This window comes from Monodon monoceros, unplaced genomic scaffold (assembly GCF_005190385.1).
Source record: "Monodon monoceros isolate NGI ecotype Baffin Bay Population unplaced genomic scaffold, NGI_Narwhal_1 Super_Scaffold_3, whole genome shotgun sequence".
Taxonomy (NCBI): Eukaryota; Metazoa; Chordata; class Mammalia; order Artiodactyla; family Monodontidae; genus Monodon; species Monodon monoceros.
In genome coordinates, this window is record NW_021703780.1 from 37993747 (window position 1) to 38008105 (window position 14359).

At 48.5% G+C, this 14359-nt stretch overlaps 1 protein-coding gene across 1 annotated transcript in view; it reads right to left on the reverse strand.

Moving 5' to 3' along the window:
* Positions 1-11534, reverse strand: part of PNPLA1 (patatin like phospholipase domain containing 1) — a 42669-nt gene extending 31135 nt beyond the window's left edge. The window contains exon 1 of the mRNA XM_029244393.1: positions 11174-11534. Within this exon, the coding sequence (XP_029100226.1) occupies positions 11174-11378 (205 nt within the window). The 5' untranslated portion in view covers positions 11379-11534. The remainder of the gene's footprint in view (positions 1-11173) is intronic.
* Between the last annotated feature and the right edge of the window lie 2825 nt (positions 11535-14359).

The following is a 14359-nucleotide window of genomic DNA, read 5'->3' on the forward strand; positions in this document are numbered from 1 at the left end:
GTTCTTCAGTTAAGTTTGAAAACTGCTGCATTACCTATGCTTTTCTATTTCAAGATCATTTTCTTTTCACTTGTTGATCCATTTATTCAACATTCACTCATCAAAGATATTTTGTGATGAATATTTGCTAGGCACTCTGCCAGGCACATCCATGACTTCTTTTGTCCCTCACCGTAACGTCCAAGGGATATGTCCCCACTCCCAAGTTACAGATGGGAAAACTGAGGGGGAGGCAGGTCACTGGTGGGCGGAGGACCCACAGTGATTAGTGGCAGAGCTGGAACACCAGCCCAGTCCCCCTCGTTCCTGGGATATGAGTTCTCCATCAACCCTGGGGTGTCTTGTCCCTCAACTGAGTGACAAAGACAGGCACATGGGTGACTGAGGAAAGAAGTCACCAAAGTCAAGGTTCTCACAGAGGCAGTGTTGTCCTCCCAGCATCCGCCCCTGAGGCCCCAGTGGGTCCACTACCCAGAACACACCTGAGCCACCTGCCAATGACAATAACTTCAGCCACACTTGGCTCCGGGGCCTCAGGAGGGGTGGCAGGAGCTGCCCAAGGCAGCACTGGACCAGGCATGGGAGGCAGACCAAAACACCTGTAGCATTCCCTGCCTTCACGGGAGGAGTCGTGCTGGGTCTGGCTGTGCCCACATTTGTGGGGTGGGCGCCCCCACTTGTCGTCTGGCCCGCTCAGGTGCTTTGCAAGGTCCTTCTGGAACTCACTTCCTGCCCGGAAAGACAGCTTGTCTTCCTTCTGAAAATGCAAGCACATCTGTGTGCAGGGCTGTTGTACCCGCTGAGCTCACAGCCTGGAACACTCTCCTCTCAGAGTGCGTGGCCCTCCCACCCTTCCTTCCGCCTCAGAGTGGGCCTCGCCACCCAGCCCACCTGAAACTTTGCCCTTTGATCATTCATCACACCCTTCGCCTGCTTTATTTTCTTCTTTGAGCGTGCATACTGATATTTTTCTGCATGTTTAGTTATTTATGGCTTGATTTCAAGAAGAGAGTGTCAGCTTCATGAGGGCAGACTGTTTTGTTCACTGCTAGATCCCTAGGACCTAGAATGAGTGACTGGACAAATGGTCTATTTTATCATTGTAAATTCAGCTGGAATCCGGTCCTCAACTTCTCTGTCTTCACACTAAGTAGATTAGACTCAAACAGTGGCTTTCAAACTTAAAAAGAAAAAAAATAAAATCATTGGAGATCAGGAGAGGCACAGAAAAAAAAAAATCATTGGAACACTTCCTTTAAGAGAAATTTTATAAAGAGTGGACAATAGCAGGGTTGTACTCGTTGAAGCTGGGGTAAGGGTCCAGGACATCAATGTGTGTCCTTTCCCTGCTCCCCTGTTCCAGCCTTCCTAACCCCACCTTGGCCCCCATGGAACCCTGGGGTTCCTCAGAACACAGTTTGGAAACCACTGGCCTAAGTGAGGTCCACTTCCAACCAGTCACTTCCTCTTCCAAAGTCTAAATACAGTCATCCATAAAGTGGAGGAGTTGGACTCGCTGACCTTCCTTCTATGACATTCTAGTATTACTCGTCATATCAGGTAAATCCCAAAGTAAAAACTGCAAAGACACATTCAGTGTCACACTTGCCAATGGCCAGCAATTGTCAGGAGTCTATCAGGCAGTTCTTGTTGGACCAGAAGTTTGTGGGAGCCACGGAACCCGTAAGATGTTAGATTGCTCAACCAATCTAGATGATGGGATGAGACACAGCATCTGAAACAATTAAGACAGGATACTGTCAAGTGCTAGAGTAGGTGGACAGATTCTATAGGTAAACTCGAGATCATGGAAAGAGATCCAGTGGGGTAAAATGGGAGGATATGTCGGGAAGAGGTGTTATCTCTGCAAAGAAAAACAGAAGGTCATTCTAGGTAGGGGACACAGCGGGTGCCGTGAGGCACTGCCCAGGACCCCTAGCAAGACTGGAGCACACACATGCCAGCCGCCAGGAAGGCAGTCTGCTGGTGGTTCAGAGCTGAGCCCCTTCCCAGCCAACACACTGGGCTTGACCTGGTGGTTATTGAGTCAAGGTCTGGGTCCCAGGCAGGGACAGAGTTTTTCCATCATCATCATATATCCAATTACAGCTATTGTGACGACTGCTAACTGTCCCCAGTATCTATTCTCCCCTTCTTCCTTAGCAGTTGAACCTCCAATTTTTAGCTGGACACATGGCCTCCCACAATAAAGTCTACATTTCCCAGCCTCCCTTGCAGTCAGGTGTGGTCATGTAACTAAGTTCTGATCCATAGGATGTGAGGTGACATGATGTATGTCACCTTCAAGGTCTGCCCTGAGAGGGAAGAAGTGTGCCCCCCTTTTCCTTCCCCAACTAGCTGGAATGCAGACATGGTGGGGAGCCCTCTTGGGCTGTGACCAACATGATGGAAGGAACCTGGGTCCTAATTCTGTGGAGCCACCACACCAGGCTTGGAGGGCTGGAGTGCAAAGGCCACATGAGGGAACAATGCTCTCGGGTCTTGCTGAGTCACTGCTATCCCAACCAGTGCAACTGCAGTATCAATCCGAGTTTGCAAAGCTTGTTCCCAGGGACCACTGCCGACCCCACTGCTGACCCCAGAGCCAGCTGTCGGGAGGCCTCAGCAGGCATTATTCCCTCCCACTGCTCAGTAGCTGAGCTGAGGCTCAGGGTGGCCTGTCCAAGGCCGCTCACTGCTGAATGGATTCCTGGGGCAAGAGGAAAGGGAAGGTGGACAGAGTTTGGACGTTGGGGTCAGACCAACTTTGGTTTGAAGACCACCTCCCTGCTTACTAAACCCTACTCTGAAAGACCATGTGAAAATAATGTGTGTGGCAAGCTAGGCTCACAATCTGACTGTAGACACTTTTGCTCTCAGAATGCAGAGAGCCTGCTTCCTAGACAAGTGCTCTTTCCCAGGGGGATCCTGGTGTCTGAGTCAAGTGCTCTCCGAGAGCGAGCTGTGGGAGCACCAAGGACTTAGTGCCTGACGGGAATGACAAGAGACTCTCAGAGGAGGTGACATCTGCGGTGGGCCTTGGAGGATGGGGAGATGCAACACAGGGAGAGAAGAAAGGGGATGGCATCCCAGGGAGCGGGAACAGCGTGAGCAAAGGCACAGAGATATGACCCACCCTGAGACTATCCTGGACGTGAAGAGCTCTCAATCCCAGCCCTCAGCATCAGGCCCACCCTTTTAATACTTTATTTAGCAGTTTGGGAATTAGGTGGGTCGGCTTTTTTGAGCAGGCAGCATAAGAGGTATTGGAAAACAATTAATTTTAGAGGCCAAAACAAAGTCACCTGATGAGCTCAGCTAAAAGTCAGCTCAGTCCCCTGTCCTACCCGCACCCAGCAGGGGAACAGCCACTGAGGCTGGTACTTCCCAGCACCATTCTGTGCCGTGAGACCAACCAGCCTGGGCTTCTCCTCAGGCTCACAGTCCTTATCTGCAGAGATACATGTTGCAAAATGTTCCCGCAAGAAAACAAAGCCTACATGCAACTTCTATGCAGATTTAAAATTATTTCAAAATAATATAAAAAAACAAAACAAAGCAGGGTTGTGAGTATACAGACGAAACCCAGTTGGTAAGTGTTGATAAGAGTTGAAGTTAGATGATGGGTTCTTGAGGATTCGTTATATTATTCTCTCCAAGATGTTTGAAATTTTTCCGTTTTCAAAAGTTATTTAAGGACATCCCTGGTGGTCCAGTGGTTAGAACTCTGCGCTTCCACTGCAGGGGGCGTGGATTCAATCCCTGGTTGGGGAACTAATATCTCGCAGGCCACGTGGTGTGGCCAAAAAAAAAAAAAGCTATTTAAAAGTTTTTAAAATGTACATGAATGTTCATAATGACATTATTTATAATAGCCCAAAGTAAAAACAACCCAAATGTACATTCCCTGATGAATGGATTTTAAAAATGTATTATATCCACACAAGGTAATATTATTCGACAATAAAAAGGAGTGAAGTACTGACCCATGCTACAACGGATGAGTTTCGAAAATATTGTGCTAGGTGAAACAAGCCAGACACAAAAGGACAAATATTGTATGATTCCATGTATATTAACTGTCCAGAATAGGCAAATCTATAGAGACACAAAGTAGATTAATGGCTGTCAGGCGCTTGAATGGCGGTATTGAAAGTTAACAGCTAAGGGGTATGGGGTTTCTTTGGGGGGATAATTAAAATGTTGTATAGCTGATTGTGATGTTGGATGCACAACTTTGTGAATATACTGAAAGCCATAGAAAAAGTAAAACAGCCAGTAGAAGCTCTGAGCCATGGGTCTCCACAGACTTCTCAGAAAAGCAGACTGGATGTGGACTTGGGCTAAGGGCAAGGGATGGACCAGCCCCTGAACCAAGGTCCGTCTTCCTCATCTGTGACCCAGCCAGAGGAATTCACAGAATCTAGTCCAGTCTAAAGCCACTGTAGGAAAACTGTTTCTCTCTATCCTGGAAAAATACATATCCCACTAATAATCAGATACGGAATTTTCATTAGTCCAGGACTATGGTGGGCATTTTACAGATTTCCATAAGCAATGCCTGACCCGTTTCCACTGCCTGGTCATACAGTCCTGGCGTCTCAGGAAGGTAGTACATCTTAGTTTTGCAAAGTGCACTGGGGCTTAACTGTGGCTGCACACCGGGATCACCTGGGAGTTGAATAAACACTGGTGCTGGGTTCCATCCCCAGAGATCCTGATTTAATTAGTTTGGGGGAGAAGCTTGGGCAGTGGACGTTTTAAAAGCTCCCAGGTGATTCAAACGTGCAAGATTGAGAACCATTGACTAAGTGAAGAATTCTTCAATGACTAGAAGAAAATATCAAAATTGTAGCATAGAGTATGGTAAAGCTTCTATCATGAAACTTCTCTTTTAGATTTATGTTCACCCTGGGTCTCAATACAAAAAATACTTCTCACTGTAGGTTTCAGTCTGGGAGACTGGAGACCTCAGGTTGACAGGTCCTGTCAGTCACCAAGCTAAATGAAGGGGATTCACCAGTAGTAATCAGGTGTTTCCCAGCCTCTCCGTGGGCCTCTCGGAGGGCAGGTGCTCCCCTGCTTCCAAAATAGCCCTTTCCCACTTTGGACAACCCTTGCCGAGTCAAAAGCTGCCTTTCTGAAACTTTCGCGTCAACCCCTGACACCAGGGGACCTGCACTCTTCACCACTCCCTGGAGGCATCACATTTCCCCACCATGTGACTTTGTCCTGTCGTTATGCAGCGTCCTGGCTAGAAACTGAGGCTCCTGTTCAAACTGTCTCTACCCGTCAAATTTCTACTCACCTTTCAAGCACTAGCTCAAATGTCACTTCCGTGAGGCCTTCCACGATGGGAGCTGTCTGCTCCCTCCGCCTGCACTCCTCTACCTTTTAATTTTCTAACATTCAGTTGGAACTCTTTGTATTGTAATGACTTGGTTACTACCTTGGGCTTTGAGTAGACTGTAAGCTCCTTGAGGGCATGGGTGGAGTTTCATCTTGTATTATATCTCTGTATCCTTTGCAGCACTCAGTATATGCTCAAAAAACACTCACTGAACGAATGAATGAATGAATAATTGGCTTGCCGTGAACTTTTTACAGGGGGGGAAGGTGCCAAGTAGTAGCTTAATTGGGGATGGGGTTTTAAGTCCACCGAATGCCCATTCTCTGGTAAGACAAAATTAACTTTCAAAGTTATGCAAATGCAGTTTTGAGGCAAGTTCCTAGCCCCAAATTGGAAATCATGAATCTCTGCGCTGGTTGTCAGGGAGACCATCTCTCCTCAGCTGAATAAATGAGTGAACAAACATTCATTCTCTAACGCATCTTTAATGAAAACCAGGCACTGGGTTAAGTGTTTTATAAACATTTTCACATGCCCCCAAATTGGCCCTATCACAGAACTAGGCACACATGGCCAGAAGATGGACCCACTGCTGCCTGAGCTTCCACAGAACAAAACGCAATCTCAGGACAGAAAAGCCCAGACTGGGAACAAGAGGAGGGGCCATGGCCTGGAGGAGAGAGGCCTGGGGGCCACATGTTGAAGATTTTTTTTTTAATTTATTAATTTAATTAATTTATTTTTGTCTGCATTGGGTCTTTGTTGCTGCGCTCGGGCTTTCTCTAGTTGCGGCGAGCAGGGGCTACTCTTCGTTGCGGTGCGCAGGCTTCTCATTACGGTGGCTTCTCTTGTTGTGGAGCGTGGGCTCTAAGCATGCAGGCTTCAGTAGCTGTGGCACGAGGGCTCAGTAGTTGTGGCGCACGGGCTTATTTGCTCCGCAGCATGTGGGGTCTTCCCGGACCAGGGCTCGAACCCATGTACCCGGCATTGGCAGGTGGATTCTTAACCACGGCACCACCAGGGAAGCTCAAGAATTTTTTTTTTTTTTAAGAATTTTTTTTTTAAAGAGACAAACCTCTAGTTATATGCAGATAGTATGATTGTTTACACATAAAGTATGAGATAATCTACCAAGAAACTTTTAGAACTATTAAGAATGTTCATGAGGTTGCTCAAAACAATATCATTTAGCAAAAACCATCAACATCCCTTTATGTCAGCAATAGTCAATTACATTAGAAAATGCCATAGAAAAAAACATCCCGGGACTTCCCTGCTGGCACAATGCAGGGGACAAGGGTTCGATCCCTGGTCTGGGAAGATCCCACATGCCGTGGAGCAACTAAGGCCGTGCGCCACAACTACTGAGCCCACGTGCCACAACTACTGAAGCCTGCACGCCTAGAGCCCATGCTCCACAACGAGAGGAGCCACCGCAATGAAGAGAAGCCCCCGCTCTCCGCTACTAGAGAAAGCGCGCGTGCAGCAACGAAGACCCAATGCAGCCAAAAAAAAAAAAGAAATCCCATTCCCCATAGCAACAAAAACTAATAAATCTAAGAAAAGACACACAAGATCTTTATTGAAGGGCAAAAAAAAGGCCAGAAGAAATAGAGAGATAGATAGACTATATTATAAATGGGAAGATATAATTTTAATCAAAATTCTAATAGAGCTTTTCACATGGGGGAAAAAGAGGGTTAAGAATGATAGCCAATATTTGAAGAAGAAACTGGAAAAGGAGGAGATGACTGCCATATATGATGTACCCCTTATTATAAGCCTATAGTGATCAAAACAGTGTGATTTGGTGTAGAAATAGACAAATTCACCAAAAGAAGAGAAGAGAGGCTCCAGAGACAGACGCTTGGGATTCTAGGAACTTGAATAAGCCAGAGGCAACATTTCAAACAAGTGTGGAAAGGGCTGCCTATAAATAGTGTGGGGTAATTCGTTATCACAATTAAAAACTTCTATTTCTACCTCAAACTAGCCACAAAATAAATTTCAGATGGATGAACTTAAATATGAAAGAGCAAAACTTTAAAACTTTTGAAAGAAAATATAGAAGTCATTGTAACAAAGAAAGATTTTAAAAAACACAAATTGTAAGTGGAAAAGATTTATTGATACATCTGACTGCATCAAAATTGAAATTTTATGAATAACAACAGACATGGTCAAATAAAAAGGCAAGTCATGGAATGGGATAAGATAGCTGCAATGTCCATAACTGACAAATGACTCATGTACAGACTATATAAAGAACATCTACAAGTTGAAGAGAAAAGGATAATGGTAGAAAAAACAGGAAAAGGTCATGAGCAGGTAAGTTACAGAAGAGGAAACACAAGTGGTCGGTAAATACATAGAGATGCTTAACATCACTAGTTATCAGGAGGTACAGATTAAATAACAAAGTAAAATGAGATATAATTTCACATTGATCAGATTGACTTAAAACTCTGCGGTCTTGGGAGTTCCCCAGTGGCCTAGTGGTTAGGATTCTGGGTTTTCACTGCCATGGCCTGGGCTCAATCCCTTGCTGGGGTACTGAGATCCTGTAAGCTGCGCAGCACGGCCAAAAAAAACAAAAACAAAAAAACTCTGCAGTCTGATAGTACCAAGGTTGATGACATTGTGGGGAAATTAGAACTCATATATGCTGCTAGTGGTTAAATTGGTACAACCACTTTGGAGAGTAATTTAGCCAAGTCTGGTTAATTTCATGTGACGTGTACCCTAGGGGAACATTCCATGTGGGCCTGGGAGACACAAACAAGAATGCCCTTTGCAGTATTGTTTATAACAACAAAAACTTGGCTGTGTCCATCAACAGAATGACTAAATGAACCGTGATACAGTCTTGATGAAATAAACACTGAAAGAGGTAAAAGAGGTAAAGAGGATTGAAGGAAGTCAGGAGACCAAGTCCTGGTTCTTGTTCTGCTTCTAACTGATGACAGGATGTTATACAAGTCACGTGTCCCTCTTCATTGAATGCTCTCCCCAGATATTATTGTGGCTCACTCCCTCCCCTCCTTCAGGTCTGTGTGCAAATTCCACCTGCTCAGAGAAGCTTCCCTGACCCTGGTATCCATACAACTAGCGTCCACGCCCCCTGACACTGCTTTGTCAAGAAGCAGAGTGGCTTAAAGGCCGGGCTAGGTTCAAACACCAGCTTTACCAAGTACTGTTTGTATCACCTTAGGCAAGTTATTTAAGCTTTCTGTGACTCAGTTTCCTCCTCTGTAAATGGAGATAATAATAGTTTTCACCTCAGAGGGTTCTTGTGAGGACTGAATGAATTAATACACCAAAGAGTTGGAACAGTGCCTGGTACAGAGAAAGTGCTGGTTAGTAGTAAATTGCATGGCAGTTAAAAGGAATGAAGTACACTGGAGTGACGTGGGTCAATCTATAAACATGCTGCTGAGTGAAAAGAGCAAGTCCCACACACATGTCACCCTTCCCTCCCAATTGCACGCATGTGGCCCAGCACACGGACCAGCCCTTGGTTACATGGCCATCAGGTGTCCTTCTCATGGGTCTGAGCTCCTCTCTCCTGCTGTCCACATCGGTCACAGCCTGGCCAAGTCAGTTTTGGGCAGTATTTATTGAATCGATTGACTTGAATTAATTCTGAAAGTCCTCGAATGCCTGAGGATTAAGACGATGGTGTATTTTAACAAGTTGAACTAAAGACATGAGGAGGGTGGCAGCGATGGAGCAGGTGAGCAACACAGGTACCCGGAAAGAGAGAGACTCCCAGAGGCAGGTGTCTCCAAGGGTAGGGTTCTGTGACTCCAGGACCAGGGAGTGGGGTCCATGGTGTGACTGAAACATTAACTGCTGCATTCACAGATGTCTTGGCAAAAAAAAAAAAAAAAAAGATCTAGAAGGATCCAAGCAGAGCCCTTCCACTGCTACAAGAGGGAAAGTGGGATTGGGGACAAGGGGGAGGTGAGTAGAGGCTTTTTAAAAAAACTCTAGATACTTCTGCATTGTTTGAGAATTCTGTACAGTAAGAAAGAATTTGTTACTTGTGAATTATTAGAAAAAAAAATATCTTGCACAAAAGAGGTGCTCAGGGAATGGGCATTACAATTATTCTTTAAAACAGAGACAAAGACTTCCCACCCAGCGCAGATCCCCAGGCAGGAAGGGGCCCTGCTCGCACCCTTCTTCACACACTGCAGCTGGCCCTTCAGCAAGTCTCATTGGCTCTACCTTCAAAGTGTATCCTAAATCCAACCGCCTCTCACCACCCTCACTGCCCAGGCACCTGCCCTGCCCATCCCTCGTTTCAACCTACAACCTTCCCCTACTGCTCTCCTTGTCCCCTCCATCTCACTACCCCCAGCGGGCCGGGGTTCCTTAAAAACCCAGACCAGGCAGTTGACATGTACCAAGTGCTTGCCATGTGCCAGGCACTGTGACAAGCAGTTCACTCACTTGCTCCATTAACCCTTTAACAACCCCGGGAATGAGATACTAGTAGAATCTCAGCTGGAGAGATGCAGAAGCTGAGGCATCCAGTAATTTGCGCCAGGTCCACATCATGAAGGGCCAGCACTGAGATCCAATCCCTGTGGATCACATGCTCTTAGCGGCCTCCCCACTTTGCCTCCCTCCCAGCAGCCTGTGCTCCCCACTCTCCCAGAGTGAAATCAGAGCTCATACTCTGGCTACGAGGCCCCACATGACCTAGCCCCTGCCTGCCCCTCCAGCCTTATCCACCACCTCCCTCCTCGTCATCCACCACTCCCCAACCCCACAGGCTCTCCAGCTGGTCCTCCACCTAGAACAGTCTTTCCTTACTGATCTTCTAATGGCTTGTTCTCTCGTTTCACTCAGGTCTCTGCTTGAATGTCACCTCCTCCCAAATGGCCTCCCTGACACCCTTTCTAAAATAGTCCTCACTTTATTCTCTGACCCTTTTCTGCTGTAATTTTATTCATAGATCTTATCACTTCCTCATATGACATCATGAGACTACTTTTTGGATGCTTATTATGCGTCTCCTCTCTCTAGAATTTCTGTTCCATGAGGGCAGGGACTTGGTCCCCAGTGCCTGGAACAGAGGCTGGCACAGAATGGTAGTGCAGCCAATGAATAAATGCTCACCCCCTCCCCAAGCCAAGGCAGCCCAGGGCTGCTCTGGGACCAGGTCTGGGCCTGCTGTGTGGGGCTGCTTGGAATGTGCCCACTCCCCTTACACGGGATGGTGCTTCTGCCTCTGGGTGTGTGGTCCCATCCTTCCCTCTGGGCCCCCTGGACTAGTGGGGCAGGAGGCAAAGTGAGATCTCCCATATTCCTTCCCAGTTTCCCTCCTCCGCTGGCCCCTCTGGCCATCCCTCCAGCCCCAGGGCTTGCACCTCTAGCCACCTGGAAGCTGGTCTGACAAATCCATCCCCACCAAGATGATGAACATGCCAGTTTGTCCTTTGCAAGGATATTTGCATTTTAAACGAGGCTATGCAGGAGCAGCTCTTCACCCTAATGTATGACTGTGTCATGGAATAACTTCCAAGCCCAGGATGTTTGAGAGAGATACCGCTTTTCCCTCTCCCAGACCTTGGGGGAAAGGGCATGGCAGGTAAGGGTGTTGAGGGAGAGGGAGAAATGGTTCCAAGCTCACCCAGTGGGTCAGAGACTGGGACCCAGCAGACCCCAATCTCAAATGCTGTCCCACTCGACCCACCTTTCCTGCCACTCAGAAGGCCTGGCTTTGCTCCCCAAAGCACCCCCAAGCCATCCTCAGGCTCTGCTTTGTGGAATCCCTCCAGAGGCTCCCCAGGGAACCTAGAACAAAGACCTTACCCATTTCAATCCCACAGATGGCCAAGGCTGCAATCACCGCACCTGCTGACGTCCCAGCAAAGCGATGGGCCGTTTCCAGCAACCGGGGAGCCAGGTCCCGAAAGGCGTCCACCACCCCGGCCTGGTAGAAGGAGAGGAATCCACTGCCCGAGAAGGAGATGGAATGAGGGGTATCTGGGTCCCCCTTGAACACCTGTTCTTCCATCTCCCCAGCCTGGGGCCTCCAGGGGTGGGGAGGCACCCCTCAGTGCTGGCCTTCCCAAGCGCGGGCCGCCCTCTTGTCGGAACTCGCTGCCAAGACTCCCTGCCAGCCCGGAGCCTGGAATGTGGCTGTCTCTCCCCAGGCGGTTGGGACACCCATGGGTGGCTCAGGCAGCAGCTGCCTGGGCCTGTTGAGCTCCGTCAGTAGTCAGCCCCAAAGCCTGGTAAAGGGCCCAGGCCCAGGACGAGGTGCAGGAAGTGCTGATGGGTGAGCAGCGCCCTGGCCCTGCACGTGCGCTGCTCAGCCTTCAGCCCTGAAGGGTTCACTCATCTGGTTGCAAAACCTCCAACGATGGTTATGGGATGGCGCCTTCCTCCCCAGCACACTGCAGTAAAGGAACTGACCTCCCACCAGGAGGACGGTATCACCTTCCCGCAGGGGCAGGGATGCCAAGTTGGCTCTGGTTTTAGAGGGAAACACGGCTCACAGCACCCATGCCTCCACAGCGATGCCCTTCCCTGGGATCCTTCTCCAGGCTTTGTGTGATGTGTTACACAATTATTTTTATTTGTTCTTCTTACGTAAGTGCCCCTTTGCTTATTCACTTTTTTATTCACATGTTAGGACTGGCCACCAGCAAAGTTGTAAAGAAAAGAGTTTTGGCTTCAGGGGCACCACCCACCACCGCCTCTCCAGCTCCCACCTTCTTTTCTCCTTGGCCCTTTACTGACACACTAACTCTTAGTCAGTGCCCTCTCTCCAAGTCCTGAATCTTTATGCTGTATCCTAAATGTCCCAGAAGAAATCAATCTGGAATCTCGACCATTCTGTTTGGGCTTCATACTGTGCACTGTTCTCACTTTGAAATGAGAAGTCTGAGATGCCAGTATTTAACCCCAAGGATGAACAGCTTGGGACGCCAGGTATGGGGGCATCTGGGTCAGGGAAGAGAGATGATTTGGAGCCCAAAGGGAGGTGGCGGGGGGACCAGGGTTAGCTCCAGGGAGCACTGGTCATGCTCCTCTGGAGCTGTGCAACGTGGCCCTGGCAAGGAGGGCCTTCCTTACAACCGGCAGATTTCACTGCCTGAGGAGGTCGCAAAGCGGCAAAGTGGCAAGATCACGTTTCTCCCTTCAACACCCACCCAGGCCACCTAGAGGCAGGATCAGAATTGAAATCGACACACAAAGTCCCCTGCCCAATCCCCAGTCCAGCTCCAGACTCTGTTAGGATGTGATAGCCATGCTGAACCCGCCCTGGGGAGCTCCCACCAACTCTGTCCGCCTTACTGATCCGTATTGGAATTTCACATTGGGGGCAGCGCCCAGTGATCGGTCAGGAGGGGGTTTTCTATCTCAGGTAGGTAGTTCCAAGTATATTACCTCTGTTTGAGAAGGGAACTCCTAACTAAATGTGTCTGCAACAGAGAAAATGCGCGCCCGCCCGTGTCTCTGTGCTTGCGTGTACGTGTGCGCATATGCACACGGGGCAGGCTCACGTATGTTCACAAAGATCTGAGGCAACCGACTGGCTGGGGTGAAGGGTGGGGTGGGGCTGGGTGGAGTCCAATCAGCTTTTGCAACATTGAGACCCTGCCTCCTTCCTGGGAAATCCGGTTGGCCTGTCCAGCTCTGAGCTGGGTGTCCTGGGAGATGGGAGGGAGTGGAAGACCCATCCCCGAACTCAGACGCCTACACTTATTGGGAACAAGATAGACAAATGAGAAATAGCCAGACACCGATACAAGGCAGTCTATAATTAAGTACCAAATTGTGCAGGGCTGAGATTCCTGCCAGAAAAGTTAAGAGATGAGTGTGAGTGGTGTGGGCTGGAACCATCAGAGAAGCTATGTGGTAGAGCTCTGGGTTGGGGTGTTTGAAGAAGCTGGAAGGAGGAGGGAGGGTATTGTGGCAAGAGCAGCATGAGGTCCTTACAGAGAGGGAAGGGGTGTGATGGCAGCCAGTTACACAGGATGAAGGGCCTTGGAACAGACAGACGTGGGTTGAAGCCCATCTCTGCTATTTATAGGCAGTGTGACGTGTGGTAACTGCTCCAGGCCTCAGTTTCCCTCATCTATAAAAGGGACAATAATGCCTATGCTGTACAGGAACTGTAACATTTAAAATATAGCTGTAAAATGCCTGGCACGTGGTGTGTCTCATTATCAAAAGTCAGAAAGGGCCAAGGCTTCTGGAACAGATGGACCTGGGAGGAAAGGTGGAGTAGAAAGATGGGGTCAGCAGATGCATTTGCATTTGCAACATGCAGGAGGAGCTAGGAGAGTTCTCAGGCAGGAGAGTCTTGGAAGGGCAATGAGAGGCTGGAGGATGAGGAAGGAGGATAGTGCTCTATCCTCCTATGGATGTTGGTGGCCAAGCCGGGGTGGCGGCTGACAAAAGATAAGTTAATGAAGCCATTGCCTCAGAGACTCTCAAGACCTGGGGACAGGTTGGATGGGCAGGATGAGTCATGGCTGATGCCTCATTTTTAGCCTGGGTGCTGGGAGGGGTGGGGCTGCCTTTGGCAGTTTTCGGAAAACTGGGACAGAGCTGGGGAAACTGGATAGAGTATGAGTTTACTTTAGGACATGTCTGAGATGACAGCAGGACACTGGAGTTTTGGAGGAGAGGCAGGGAAGGCTCCAGAGACAGGGACAGAGACCCCTGCCATTGAGTAGCAGAGAAGGGTGAGTAGTTGGAGGTGGGCACAGGGTCATGTTGAAGGAAGACAACCTTGGACAGGTATGCTCCTTCCCAGTCATCTTGCTATTCCCAGTGAAATAGGAGGCAAGGCCACTTGTTCTACATGGACTGCAGGGCCTCGAGGAGGCTGGGGACCCACCACCCTTTCAAAGACAGCACTGTGTCCTGACTCGGTCCCTGGCACCTTGCTCTTCAGGCCTGGCTGTTGGATTAGGCCACAAGCAAACTAGAAATTCACGATTGCACTTAGGAAGGCCCCATTGGAACTGTTAACATGTTCCC